The following is a 14093-nucleotide window of genomic DNA, read 5'->3' on the forward strand; positions in this document are numbered from 1 at the left end:
ACTTATGGAGCTTGCACAAGGAGGAGCAGGTCGTTGTGGGCATGGATCATGAATGCTTGTTAAACGTTTATGACATTACACACTTAATACTTATGTTTGGGTTTTTACATTAATGCTTCCGCTACACTTGATTATGTTGGTTTTGATAAACACCTTTCGTATTGATGGATAACTATTACTACTTATTTACATGTTCAATATGATTGGTGGCTTGATCCTGGTCATGTCACGCCTCCAAGCGGTGGTACTCCGCGTGTGGATTTTTGGGGGTGTGACAGCCTCCGACTTACACAGAGGGCATAGCCCGTCACCCACCTGTAACCCTCTTTTACTTAAAGCATCCGCCGTCGGGATCCTGCCCATCTCCGCTCGCCACGCAAACAAATTACATTTGCCCGGCACCCACTTATTCCATTCAAGAACATAATCGACCCTATACGGAGAGGCTTCTGCCATAATCCTTTTAACCGAGTTAACGGCAAAAGAGCCATTCGGATCTCCCAACCATCTCCAGCCGTCTTCTCTCGAGTTGAGCGATACCGAAGCAACATCCTCCAACAAGGAGGACAACTCGTCCGACTCCACACCCGGATCCGGGTCATGTTTCCATAACCAACTCCCCGAAATACGATCACGAACAGAGCACGATTTCACCACTTCCAAAGCAAAGATGTTCGGGAACAACTCGCACAGAGGCTTCTCCTTTAACCACGGATCTAACCAAAACAGAATTTGATCACCTTTACCCACAATCCCTCTAAAAAAATTCCGAAGCACTAACGAGCCGACAACGGGCTTCGAGAAGACGGAGGCAATACTATTCCACACTTCGCTACACGACTTCTTCACCGGAAGGAAGGCCCAATTCGTTCCGTTTGCGTGTAAGGCATCCACCACCTTAACCCACATGCAATCCTTCTCACATTTGTATCTCCATCCCCATTTGCTTAATAAGGCGACATTGAGGGATTTAGAATGCAATAGATGAGCTGACGTTCAATCACCTTCAGATCAAGTTATTTCGGTGATTCTCCTGACTAATTTAGTCAACTACAACTTAGAATTTGAGAACAAAATCTAGTATGTGATTTGGTAATGAATTCAAATGAACGAAAATATGTGACCAAAATTTTGATTATAAACTTAAGGATTTGAGGTCGTAACTGCCTGGTGACATTTATGCTTTTTGAATCCATCCCCGTGTTGCGGCAGGGGCGTAAAAACATGCCAAGTTGCACCAATGCTACACCACTGTCGGTGACCACCAACACCAGAAAAGCTCGTAAAAACAAAATAAATTAAAAAGAAAATAAATAACACCGAACGAAAAGCAAAGTAAAATCTTTGAACCACGTACGCCCGTTGTGGTGTGTTAATGTGAAGAAATTAGATCGGAACGTAAAACATAGAAAAAAATAACTAAGATGGTCTAGGACCTGCGCGTTGCGAGGAACTTGCCAAACAGAGAAAAATAGACGTGTTGTTACGGGCCTGTCAAACGGGAAAAAATTGACGAAAAAACGTTGAACCCCACACGTACGTTGCGGTGTGTTAACTTGCAAAATATAGAAAGAAACGTAAAACGAAAAACTTACAAAAAGATGAAAAATATGGGGCATCAAAGTGAAAAATCATTAAAAAAAAACTTTTCATGCTAAGGGCACAACTTTATAAAAAACATAATTGTTGCTTATTTATGATTTAAAAAACATAATTCTTAAAACCATCATACAAACTTCAATACATAGAGTACAAACAACAATGCCAATTATGATTTAATAAGGTTTCTTAAAACCATCATACAAACTTCAATACATAGAATACAAACAACAATGCCAAGAATTATTACAAATTGATAGTATATAATTACTTTTAAAGAACGATTTTTATCTCAAAAATAAGAGGGTATTTTTTATAAAATCAATTTTCTAATTTATTTTCAATGCAATTATCCTTTTGCTCGACCTTGCCAGAGGCTCTGTCGCTTGTACTCTGCTAGGGGTTGCCGTCACTTGGACCCCGCTATAACCCCCGTCATGAGGGCGTTGCCCCCTTGGAACCCCATTGATTACGGGCTACGCCCGAACACATCAAATTATAAAAAAACTCAAACAAGCGTACACTCACGCACCTACTAACTTGCTTAATATGTATTGTAATTCACTTTAGTCAACAAATCAACCCCGATTACACTAGAATATTCAATATCGCCTACACCTCTTAGAATCGATGTGAGAAATTCTCAAAGGAACTTGGTCAAAACTCATTAATGATGTTATGAATTTAATTATTTCTAAAAAAAGTAAACTAACACATCATTAAACTTTTTTTTCAACTTTCCACTACCTGTAATGACACTTTCTGACTAATCTTGAGGTCAGTTTAGTATTACAAAGTCATAAAGAGAATAGCATGTCTACACCAAGTTAAATTTGTACCTGAACTTCATCTTTGTATATCTAGACATCCTCCAAAATTTTTGTACATCTCTTAATACGAAACATATAGCCCAATACGTTTTTCATAGGTTTAAACACATTAAATGCGTCCCCAATAGGAATCATATAGGGCAATACACTTCCTATTGGTACGATGTACCTACTCTCTTACATGCAAGGTGTTAATAAATGAAAATGTTTGAAAAGTGACCTCAATAGGAAGCGTATGAGTCAATATGATTCCCATAGGTCTGAAAAGGTCTGGGAGTCGTCTAGGAAGCGTATAGGGTAATACGGTTCCTTTGTCAGTAAATTATAGGAAACGTATAGGGCAATACGGTTCCCTTGTCAGTAAAGTATAGGAAGCGTATAGGGCAATACGATTCCCCTGTATAGGGCAATTCGGTTCCCCTGGTCCCCTGATTCGATAACGAACTTATCCCTATATACATATACACCTATCCACAAGGATACATGGACAAAAATATAAAAATATATATCTAATGTGCACAAAGTGGTCTAATTAAACTAACGAATTTTAACCCTAAACTAAACACTCTAAGTTTTGAATTTATAACTAAGATTCTCTAAAACCTAGACCACACAACCAGGAAGTGTACCGATCAATGTAGTACAACCTAAGAAGTCGAGTATCGAACCCACTAGATTCCTAAGAAGCTATTGGTACATCACCTGCTTTTGGAGGCTAAGGAGGTTCAGATGCCTCAGATGACTGACCAGGAGGGCGGGCAGGATGATGTTGAGGTCCCGTCTCAGCATGAATAGAGGGATCATCAGCATCCACAGAGAGTTTATCGTGCGGTTAGGTTGCCTCGGTCAACTAGCCGTTTTCTCGATAGGATTTTGTGTAACCAGAATGAGCAGATGCGGCTTCTGACATTGCCGGATGAATGAGGACATAGATGGCTGATGACTAGCATGGGTGAAATGTATAAGTATATAGGTATATCAGTTCCACCCCGTCCACCACCACGAGTTTATCCAGACCGGGGCCCGTTCTATACGCAGCAGCCCGACCCGTCCATGCCATCCTCTACCCAGCCCATCCCGTCCATGCAAGTATGTTATCTTATTTTTATTTCATTTATCTTCGAGCAATTTAATATTATGTAATGGGTATTTTGTTTAAATTCTTATAGCCTTACGGCCCGTTCTATACTCAGCCCAACCTTTCCATGCCGCATTTTTTAAGTCCGGCCAGACCATGCCGCTCTTTCCTCTGACCGACCTTTCCATGCAGGTATGTTATTTTGTTTTTGTTTCATTTTCTACGAACACTTTTAATGTTATGTAATGTAATGAGTATTTTGTTTAATTTTTTATAGGCTCCAGACCCGTCCTATAAGCGGCACAACTCATCACCCTCTGCTAGGCGTGGCCCGAACTTTACGGAGGAGGAGCTCACTGAATCTGACGCGGATTGATGACGATAGTGGTTTATGTTATTTTTATATGATGCAGTAGTGTACACAATTGAATCTAATTTTCATGTAATATTTGTTTAATTTGGATATGTTTGTTTTGATAAGTTATAATGTATGGATATGTTTAGTTTGTTTGGATTGTTTAATCTCACTACGTCTTTTATAAAATTTATAACAAAAAGCCAACATCATTTTATAACAAAAAAAAAACCAACTTAATTAATTTAAAAAAAATAAAGTTCAAAAATATATTAAGAACAATATGCTGCTCTACAATGGGTGTGGTGGTCCATTGGCAAAGACAAAACCTTTAAATACCTTGGAAGGAGGAAGTCTTGGGTTTAAGTCCTACAAACGACGGAAGTAAAGTGAGGAAGTCTTGGGTTCAAAGCCTTAGGCTGGACGGTATGGGGACCGTCCCAGCTAAGTCGTGGCCCGACGCCGCACAGGAAACCAATTCCGGAGTGTTGGAATTTGGGTGTGTGTGAATGGTAGTCTCATTTGGTAAAACACTTATCCCACATTGGTGTGGAGACAAAGAAAAAGGGTGTTTATAAGGTAAAGCACTTACCTAACAAATATCATTTTATTGACATGTTTTACCACAAGTCCCTCGCGCGTGCGCGCAGGGGGGGGGTGCAAAAATTGGAACCGGATTTAGTTGAACTCGTGTACGCCCGCACGTCCTGCGGACACGAATGCAGCTCCGAAAACCCCGGCTCGCGGGAGACGGTTTTTGCACTCGTGACTGACTAACTTTTTTTTTTAGTCTTCAAAAACTGTAACAATTGGGCTAGTTAATCAGTTTTAAACTGAAATGATTATTCAGTATTATGATGATCATTATTGTGTTAAATGGTTTTTATTATCAGTTTTAAAAACTATACTAATGACCATTATCAGTTTAAAACGGTGCAATAATGTCCAGAATTCGGTTATGAGTTCTGTGACTATAAAACTAGACCAGACCAACACAGTTTGACACACCGAAAGACAATCTCTTCTCTCGATCTCTCTGCAGCATTCTCCGGTTTACTTTTCAGGAAAGTGTTCCAGTCCGGCAGCGCTCGGTGCTGTTTCGAACCGGCGTACCCTGGGAACAGACGACGAATCTGTTTAAGGGAATTGTGTCAAACACAAGCCCGGTTCAATCGTTTACTATTTCTTCGGTTTTTCTTATTTTCTGTCCAGATTATGTTCGGTTATTTCATACAGATTACTAACAAACTTAAACAGAATCTATTACTGATTTGTTCCTGCATTATGTTACTTTTCAGAATGGAATCTCAGCCGATGACTACTGCTGTTTCTGCTGTCATGACCAGTGCTGTTTCTGCGGTCATGACTTCCGCTGTTTCTGTCACTACCGGTCTGGTTGCACCACTTCCTAATGCAGTTTCGCATGCTGAAAAACCAGAGAAATTCAATGGTGTGAATTTCAAACAGTGGCAGCAAAAGATGTTCTTTTATCTGACCACGCTGAATCTGGCAAGGTTCTTGACTGAACCTAAACCCCATGTTGATGAAGGGGAAATGGATGCTCAAACTGTGAGCGCGATGCATGCTTGTAATCATTCGGATTTCCTGTGCCGCAACTTTATCTTGAATGGTTTGGTGGACACATTGTATAATGTGTATTGCAAAGCCAAGACTGCCAAAGAATTATGGGAGTCGTTGGATCGCAAATAAAAAAACAGAAGATGCGGGCACTAAGAAATTCGTGGTGGCTAAGTTCTTGGACTTTAAAATGATAGATGCTAAAACTGTCATGAGCCAAGTCCAAGAATTGCAAGTAATTCTTCATGATATTCATGCGGAAGGAATGGTCCTCAGCGAGACATTCCAAGTTGCGGCAATGATTGAAAAACTGCCACCAAGTTGGGTTGATTTCAAGAACTATCTCAAGCATAAGCGAAAGGAGATGACCATTGAAGATCTCGTTGTTCGTCTTCGTATTGAAGAAGATAACAAATTGGCTTTGAAATGGATTGATGGTCCTGAAACAGTGAAGGCCAATCTTGTTGAACATGGCCAATCTTCAAAGGGAAAAAACAGTGGAAAAGGCGGAAAGAAAAGTCATGGGAAACGCTCCAACCTTGGTCCTAAGGGGGGAGTTGGGAAAAAGAAGTTCCTTGGAACTTGTTACAATTGTCAAAAGCAAGGCCACAAGGCTAGCGAATGCAAGCTTCCCAAGAAGAAGGAAAATGCTCAACAAGTGAACATGGTAGATGAAGTCGATAAGCTTGTTGCCATGGTCACGGACCTCTCGATTTTGGTCACGGAAGTGAACATAGTTGGGCAAAATAACAAGGATTGGTGGGTCGATACGGGGGCTACTCGACATGTGTGCTTTGACAAAAGCCTTTTCAACACCTTCAAGGAGGTGACTAATGGAGAAAAGGTTTTCATGGGAAATTCTGCCTCGGCGGAAATAAAAGGCGAGGGCAACGTTGTTTTGAAGATGACTTCTGGAAAAGAACTCACATTGTCCAATGTGTTGTATGTTCCAGAAATTCGTAAGAACCTTGTTTCGGGGTGGCAATTGAACAAGTTCGGGTTCAAAATGGTGATTGAGTCGGATAAGGTCGTGTTGACCAAAAATGGTGTGTATGTTGGTAAGGGCTATGCCCTAAATGGAATGTTTAAACTCAATGTAATTGTCGTGAATGCAATGAAAGAAAATGCTACTAGTTCTACTTACTTGATTGAGTCTTCTAATTTATGGCATGGTAGACTAGGTCACGTAAATTATAATTCCATTCGTCGTTTAATCAAACTTGATTGCATACCAACATTCGATATCGACTCAATTAATAAATGTGAAACTTGTGTAGAAGCAAAACAAACGAAATCGTCATTCAAAAAGGTGGAACGAATCACCGAACCCCTCGAGATGATCCACACTGATGTGTGTGATCTAAACGCAATTCCTACTCGTGGTGGGAACAAGTACTTCATCACGTTCATTGATGATAGTACAAGGTATTGCTATGTGTACTTACTTAAGAGTAAGGACGAGGCTATTGACAAGTTTATCTTGTTTAAAGCCGAAGTTGAGAATCAACTAAATCGGAAAATCAAAATTGTAAGGAGCGACCGAGGAGGTGAATATGTTTCACCTTTTATTGACGTATGTGCAAAAAGTGGAATCATCCACGAACTCACAGCTCCTTACTCCCCTCAATCAAATGGCATAGCGGAACGGAAAAATCGTACCTTGAAAGAAATGATGAATGCAATGATGATAAGCTCCGGTGTAAACCAAAACATGTGGGGGGAAGCAATCTTATCGGCAAATTATGTGTTGAACATGATACCCAATAAGAAAAAGGATGTAACGCCATACGAATTATGGACGGGAAAGAAAGCACCATATAAATCCTTGAAAGTGTGGGGGTGTCTAGCTAAGGTGGTGGTCACACCACCTAAGCGGCTACTAATAGGTCCCAAAACGGTGGATTGTGTATTAATAGGATACACCCGTCCTTATGGTCCTTATCGTTTTATTGTGCATGATTCCAAGAACCCTGGAATATGCAAAGGCACCATAATTGAATCTAAGGATGCATCATGGTTTGAACATGTGTTCCCATGCTTAGATAAAAGTGAACCGAGTTCTTCTAGACCGGTTGAGGAAATTGTTCCCGAGGGTGAAGTTGAAAACGATGAACCTCGAGAACAATCTAAGACCGAGGAAGTTGAAATCAGGAAAAGTAAACGACAAAGGACTGAAAAATCCTTTGGACCTGAGTTTCTTACCTATATGGTAGAAGACGAACCTCAAACGTACCAACAAGCGGTACATTCCTCAGAAGGACCTCAGTGGAGGGAGGCAATCAAAAGTGAGATAGACTCTATCTTACAGAACCATACCAGGGAACTAGTGGACCTTCCTCAAGGATGTAAACCACTAGGATATCGATGGATCTTCAAGAAGAAGATGAAACCAGATGGAACCATCGATAAGTACAAAGCAAGGTTGGTGATCAAAGGATATAAACAGCGAGAAGGTTTAGACTACTTTGACACATATTCGCCAGTTACACGAATAACATCCATCAGGTTGGTGCTTGCCATTGCCGCCATTAGAAATTTGGAAGTTCACCAAATGGATGTGAAAACAGCTTTTTTGAATGGAATTCTAGAGGAAGAAATCTACATGGAGCAACCCGAAGGCTTCACAGCTATTGGGCAAGAAAAGAAAGTATGTAAACTTGTGAAATCCTTGTATGGATTGAAACAAGCTCCAAAACAATGGCATCAAAAGTTTGATCATGTCATGCTTGATGCTGGGTTCAAAATCAATGAATGTGACAAGTGTGTGTATGTGAAGGACACATCTGATGGATATGTCATTTTGTGTCTATATGTAGATGATATGCTCATTGCTGGAAGCGATGACAAAATCATAAAATCTACAAAGAACATGCTAAAAGCAAGATTTGACATGAAAGACATGGGTCTGGCGGATGTGATTTTGGGGGTCAAAATCACGCGAACCCAAAATGGACTCGTTTTAAGTCAATCCCACTATGTGGACAAAATTCTTGAGAAGTTCAATGCAAATGACTCCAATGAAGCTAGAACTCCACTTGACACAAGTCAACATCTAGCCAAGAATAGAGGTGAACCCGTAAACCAGTTGGAATACTCAAGAATTATTGGTAGCTTGATGTATCGTATGAGTTGTACTCGACCAGACATAGCATTTGCTGTGAGCAAGCTAAGTAGATACACAAGCAACCCAAGTTCAATGCATTGGAACTGTATCACTCGGTTGCTTCGTTACTTAAGATACACTCGAGAATACGGGTTGCAATATAACAGATATCCAGCAGTTATAGAAGGACACTGTGATGCAAATTGGATATCTGACACGAATGATTCCAGAGCAACAAGTGGGTATGTATTCACACTTGGAGGTGCAGCGATATCGTGGAAATCATCAAAACAAACGGTTATTGCTAGATCCACGATGGAATCTGAGTTCATCGCTTTAGATAAAGCAGGTGAAGAGGCAGAATGGCTACGTCAATTTGTTGAGGATATACCAAGATGGCCTAAGCCGGCAACGGCCATTTGTATACATTGTGATAGCCAATCGGCACTTGGCAGAGCTCGTAGCACAATGTATAATGGTAGCAACAGACATATCAGACGTAGACATAATATGATACGACAACTAATCTCTACAGGAATTATCACTGTTGACTACGTGAGGTCAAAGGATAATATTGCGGATCCGCTGACAAAAGGCCTAAGTAGAGAGTTAGTACAGAAGTCGTCCATGGGAATGGGACTGAAGCCCTTAAAAAATGAAGTTCATATGATGGAAACCTAACTCAATAGACTGGAGATCCCAAGAATTGAGTTCAATAGGAAAACCTAATTGTATGAATAAGTAAGGTCACTGTGGGGGGATAACCCTACGCTTTTAATAAGGTGGTTTATGATAAAGATTTATAAACTTCCTAGTCCATTCCTAAAAGTGACAAGTGTGAGGCTAAGCCTATGGCTTTTAATAATTCGACTAAAGTAAACATACATAGTGAATCACCTATGTGAGAGAGAAGTGGGGTCGCTTCGAAGGGTATTGTTGGGGCACAATACCTAACGGCTCTCGCAGAACCAGGCACCATGTTCATGACCATAACGAACATAACTATGAGGACTTGACTTTGTCAGGGAGAGTCTTGTGTGAAGTGCATTGTCGTCTACACAAACGGCAGACGAGTTCAAAGACATCGAGTTCTACTCAGAGCTAGTGGGCTAAGTGCATTTCATGAGCGAAGGTTCAAAGGGTAACACCTACCTATCGTATGCAAAACTCAACTGCTGAAATCTAAATGGGAACAATGTTGTTCTGAGATCGACCTCCATTCATGTGGGGGATTGTTGGAATTTGGGTGTGTGTGAATGGTAGTCTCATTTGGTAAAACACTTGTCCCACATTGGTGTGGAGACAAAGAAAAAGGGTGTTTATAAGGTAAAGCATTTACCTAACAAATATCATTTTATGGACATGTTTTACCACAAGTCCCTCGCGCGTGCGCGCAGGGGGGGTGCAAAAATTGGAACCGGATTTAGTTGAACTCGTGTACGCCCGCACGTCCTGCGGACACGAATGCAGCTCCGAAAATCCGGGCTCGCGGGAGACGGTTTTTGCACTCGTGACTGACTAACTTTTTTTTTAGTCTTCAAAAACTGTAACAGTTGGGCTAGTTAATGAGTTTTAAACTGAAATGATTATTCAGTATTATGATGATCATTATTGTGTTAAATGGTTTTTATTATCAGTTTTAAAAACTATACTAATGACCATTCTCAGTTTAAAACGGTGCAATAATGTCCAGAATTCGGTTATGAGTTCTGTGACTATAAAACTAGACCAGACCAACACAGTTTGACACACCGAAAGACAATCTCTTCTCTCGATCTCTCTGCAGCATTCTCCGGTTTACTTTTCAGGCAAGTGCTCCAGTCCGGCAGCGCTCGGTGCTGTTTCGAACCGGCGTACCCTGGGAACAGACGACGAATCTGTTTAAGGGAATTGTGTCAAACACAAGCCCGGTTCAATCGTTTACTATTTCTTCGGTTTTTCTTATTTTCTGTCCAGATTATGTTCGGTTATTTCATACAGATTACTAACACGGAGGCCCGGCATTGTCAAATTCGTTGAGATAGGGACGATGGAGACGGGCACATAAGGACAAAATTTGTTGCATTCCCTTCTCACACACACATATACATACAATATATATATATATTTTAGGTCCATCCTCTATTTCCTTAACTTCATCCTCTTTGTCTTATTCTCATACCCGATCTACGTAACGCTAAAAGTCATCTTCCAAAAATGAGCCTCTCCCATAACGTATGTGTTGAGATACGGAAATATGATCCCGTTCTAAATTGTTGCAGAACTAGAGACGCTCCACACGTGCAACCAATAATTCAAGTTCTATTATTATACTAACTAATATTATATCCTTTTATTATTTTTATAAAAGCACTATATTTTTATAACTTTTTACACACTACGTACATAAAAAGCTCTATATTTTTAAAACTTTTTACACACTACGTTCATGCAAGTTGCAACAAAACTAATCTTTGTGAAGTGGTATAGTTTATTCCGTTAATATGCTACATATTTGCTAGAATGTATATAAAAACGTTGCATATGTTTTGAGTTTATAATCTTATTTTAAAATATACTTACGTCATAAACTTTAACTTCATCAAATTTGGGCTTTTACTTTCGTTCTTTAACATATAATAAAAGACATATTCTATATTGTGTCAACTTGTAATGATTTTATGTATTTAAATAGTTACGTTATATTATAAACTCATGTTCAAACAGGAATTAAGTAATATGCTTGCAAACAACAAATGAAACACAACATAAGTTGTTCATACGCTATAAATTAAAGTGTGTGAAGTTCACCCTTCAACGAAATGATTCAAAGGCCTTGGTAATGAGATATTTCATCATCGGGCACAGTGGTGAATCCATAAATTTTTCTAGTGGATTCTTTCTGATAGATTATCACTTTTTTTTTTTTTCTAAATAATAAGGTTTTCACTAATTTTCACTATTTTTTTTCCAAACTGACTGGGTTCCTAAGAACCCACAAAATGTGGCTAAATCCACCACTGATCAGGCTGGCATGCCTTTCAGGCTCTTGTCGATCACAAACTTGGAACGAGGCATGGGCTAGCTAACGAAAAGTTAGAGCATCACATTCAATACTTACCGATCACCCCCACATTCAATCCTTTAATAGTTGCACTAAGGGGCTATTTGGCAACATCTGAATGGTTAATTGCTGAACCAGTAAGAGGTCTGAACCATTAAGTGCTGAACCAGTAAGAGGTCTGAACCATTAAGAGTCTGTATAATGTTTTACCGTTCAGAGGCAAATGTCCGACCAATTCAGATTAAAGGTCTTAACCATTCAGACTCTGTATAATGCTTAACCGTTCAGAGGCAAATGTCTGAACCATTCAGACATCTGATCGTGAAACAAACAGTCTGAACCATTAAGTGCTGAACCAGTAAAAAGTTTAAACCATTAAAAGCCTCAGGTAAACAAACAGCCCCTAACAAAAGTAACTAACGTAGGAAAAGATCTATAAATTAAAAAAAAATATAATTTTTTTAATTATGCTTAATGTAAAAATTGGACCATAGTAAAAATGAAGATTGACCAAGTCAAGGTGGTACAAACACAAAAGCAAAACGTACAACACTAAAAAACACAAAATTTGTCACAATCCCGACAATGGTGTCGGTGGGTTTGACTGTGGGGACGCAGCGACGTAAGTGCTGACTAGTCGTTATTGACCCACTTGTACATTTGCTTTTCGTGCATTGGGGCTTGTACACACCCAGAATATTATTCAACCTACATACGTGTGTGTGTGTGTCAGTGTGTGTGTCACATGCTATATGTTAGTTAGTGCCTAACTTTGTTCTTGTGTATATATATTACACACACATATTGGTTTCGGGTGGTGGTTGTTGGTGGCAGATGGCGGAGTTCGTACACTTGGTGGTGGTGAAGTTCAAAGAAGAGGTGGTGGTGGAGGATATTATCAAAGGGTTGGAAAAGCTTGTTTCTCAAGTTGATACTGTCAAATCCTTTGTTTGGTAAGTTTAATCTTCAAGTACTAATGCATCAGGAACTCACTTTTACCAAAATGGTCAAATCCTATGAGTAGTATTAGTTACATGTTGTGTAAGGTGTTAAAAAGAGTTATTGTTTTCATCAAATTGCCAAATCCTAGGTAGAGAAAGTTACCCTATAGTGATTATATCTTTCTAGTTCGAGAAAAAGTTATTTTTTTAACGGCGAACAACTGTAGACGAGTGTCTAAATCGTAGTTTTTAACCAGTTTCTTCACACAATTGTAGAGGAGTGCCTAATCGGTATTTGTCTTAATTGTTGACTGTTGTGTGTCTTATTTCCAAAGCTTGATACGAAACTACTATCAAGATAGAGTTTCACTGGAAGCAGTCTCTCTATTCCTATGAGGTAAGGGTAAGACTGTCTACATCTTACCCTACTCAGACTCTACATTAGCTTTGCTATTAGTGAGATTTACTGAGTATAACTAACTATCCATTAAACCGTTCAAATTGTTAGATGATTTGATAGTTGTGAGTAGGAATGAAATGTAATACTACAGTGGGTGTTTGGACTTGTTTATTAAATAATAATAATATTTTTTTCCTTGGAGACTTTCTTTATTTATCTTTTTTAATTTAATTCTTTTTATGGCTTATTTCGTTTAATCGGGCGATAACTATTTTAAGGGTGTTTGAGATTGTAAATTAAAAAATAGTGAAATAAATTAAACAAATAAATAGTTAAAAATTCTTAATTTAAATAAATAAGCATATAAATATAGAGAAATTCTAAATGTTTGTGGTTGGATTGGTCATTAAATATTATTGCACAAAATATAATAGCTTTGATAATACAAGTAACCAATCCTTGCACTTGATGTCACAGGGGAAAGGATATTGAAAGCATGGAGATGCTAAGGCAGGGGTTCACTCATGCTTTAATGATGACATTTGGGTCCAAAGATGATTTTGATGCTTTTCAAACCCACCCTAACCATCTCGAATACACGGCAACATTCTCAGCCGCAATCGAAAAGATTGTGCTTCTTGATTTTCCGGCTGTTGTGGTCAAGCCTCCAGCCGCTTGATGTGTGGATTGTAAGCGAGTTCAAAAACATGAAGGAATTAAGAATGTTTATAATCATTCTAGTTGTGTTTTCAAGAGATTTGATGATTGTATGAGGAACTTGTGGATTTTTTTTAAATAAACATGTTAGCTTGATTTATAATAATGTATTTTTTATATTAAGAGGGTGTTTGAATTTGTGGTTTGAAGTTGATTAAGTGACATTGATAATCGCAACGCCAACTTTTTTTTTGAACGGTCATATCAGATTATATGAATAATGGAATAGAGCCAGCAAATGCTGTAAAAACCCGAAAATTACAATACAAAAGGAAAACGAAATAGAGAAAAACATAATACAATACTACCCCAATTACATCAAATTCGATTACCTCACTATATCTCTTATGTTAAAATCCACCCATCTCTCTCATACGATATCTTGAAACTTTGATCTGCTCTTTAGCCAGATAAAGCTATCCGACATTATTGCCTCTGTTATGTTATTC

The 14093-nt window shown here is 38.9% G+C and overlaps 1 protein-coding gene across 1 annotated transcript; it reads left to right on the forward strand.

Annotated features, from left to right (window-relative positions):
• The first annotated feature begins 12278 nt into the window (after window positions 1–12278).
• LOC110873042 (stress-response A/B barrel domain-containing protein At5g22580) lies at window positions 12279–13793 on the forward strand. Its single transcript, XM_022121969.2, has 2 exons — window positions 12279–12539; window positions 13405–13793. The coding sequence occupies exons 1-2, from the start codon at window positions 12421–12423 to the stop codon at window positions 13604–13606; spliced, it is 321 nt and encodes a 106-aa protein (XP_021977661.1). The 5' UTR covers window positions 12279–12420; the 3' UTR covers window positions 13607–13793.
• The last annotated feature ends 300 nt before the right edge of the window (window positions 13794–14093 follow it).

The sequence above is a fragment of the Helianthus annuus genome, chromosome 1, assembly GCF_002127325.2.
Source record: "Helianthus annuus cultivar XRQ/B chromosome 1, HanXRQr2.0-SUNRISE, whole genome shotgun sequence".
Lineage (NCBI taxonomy): Eukaryota > Viridiplantae > Streptophyta > Magnoliopsida > Asterales > Asteraceae > Helianthus > Helianthus annuus.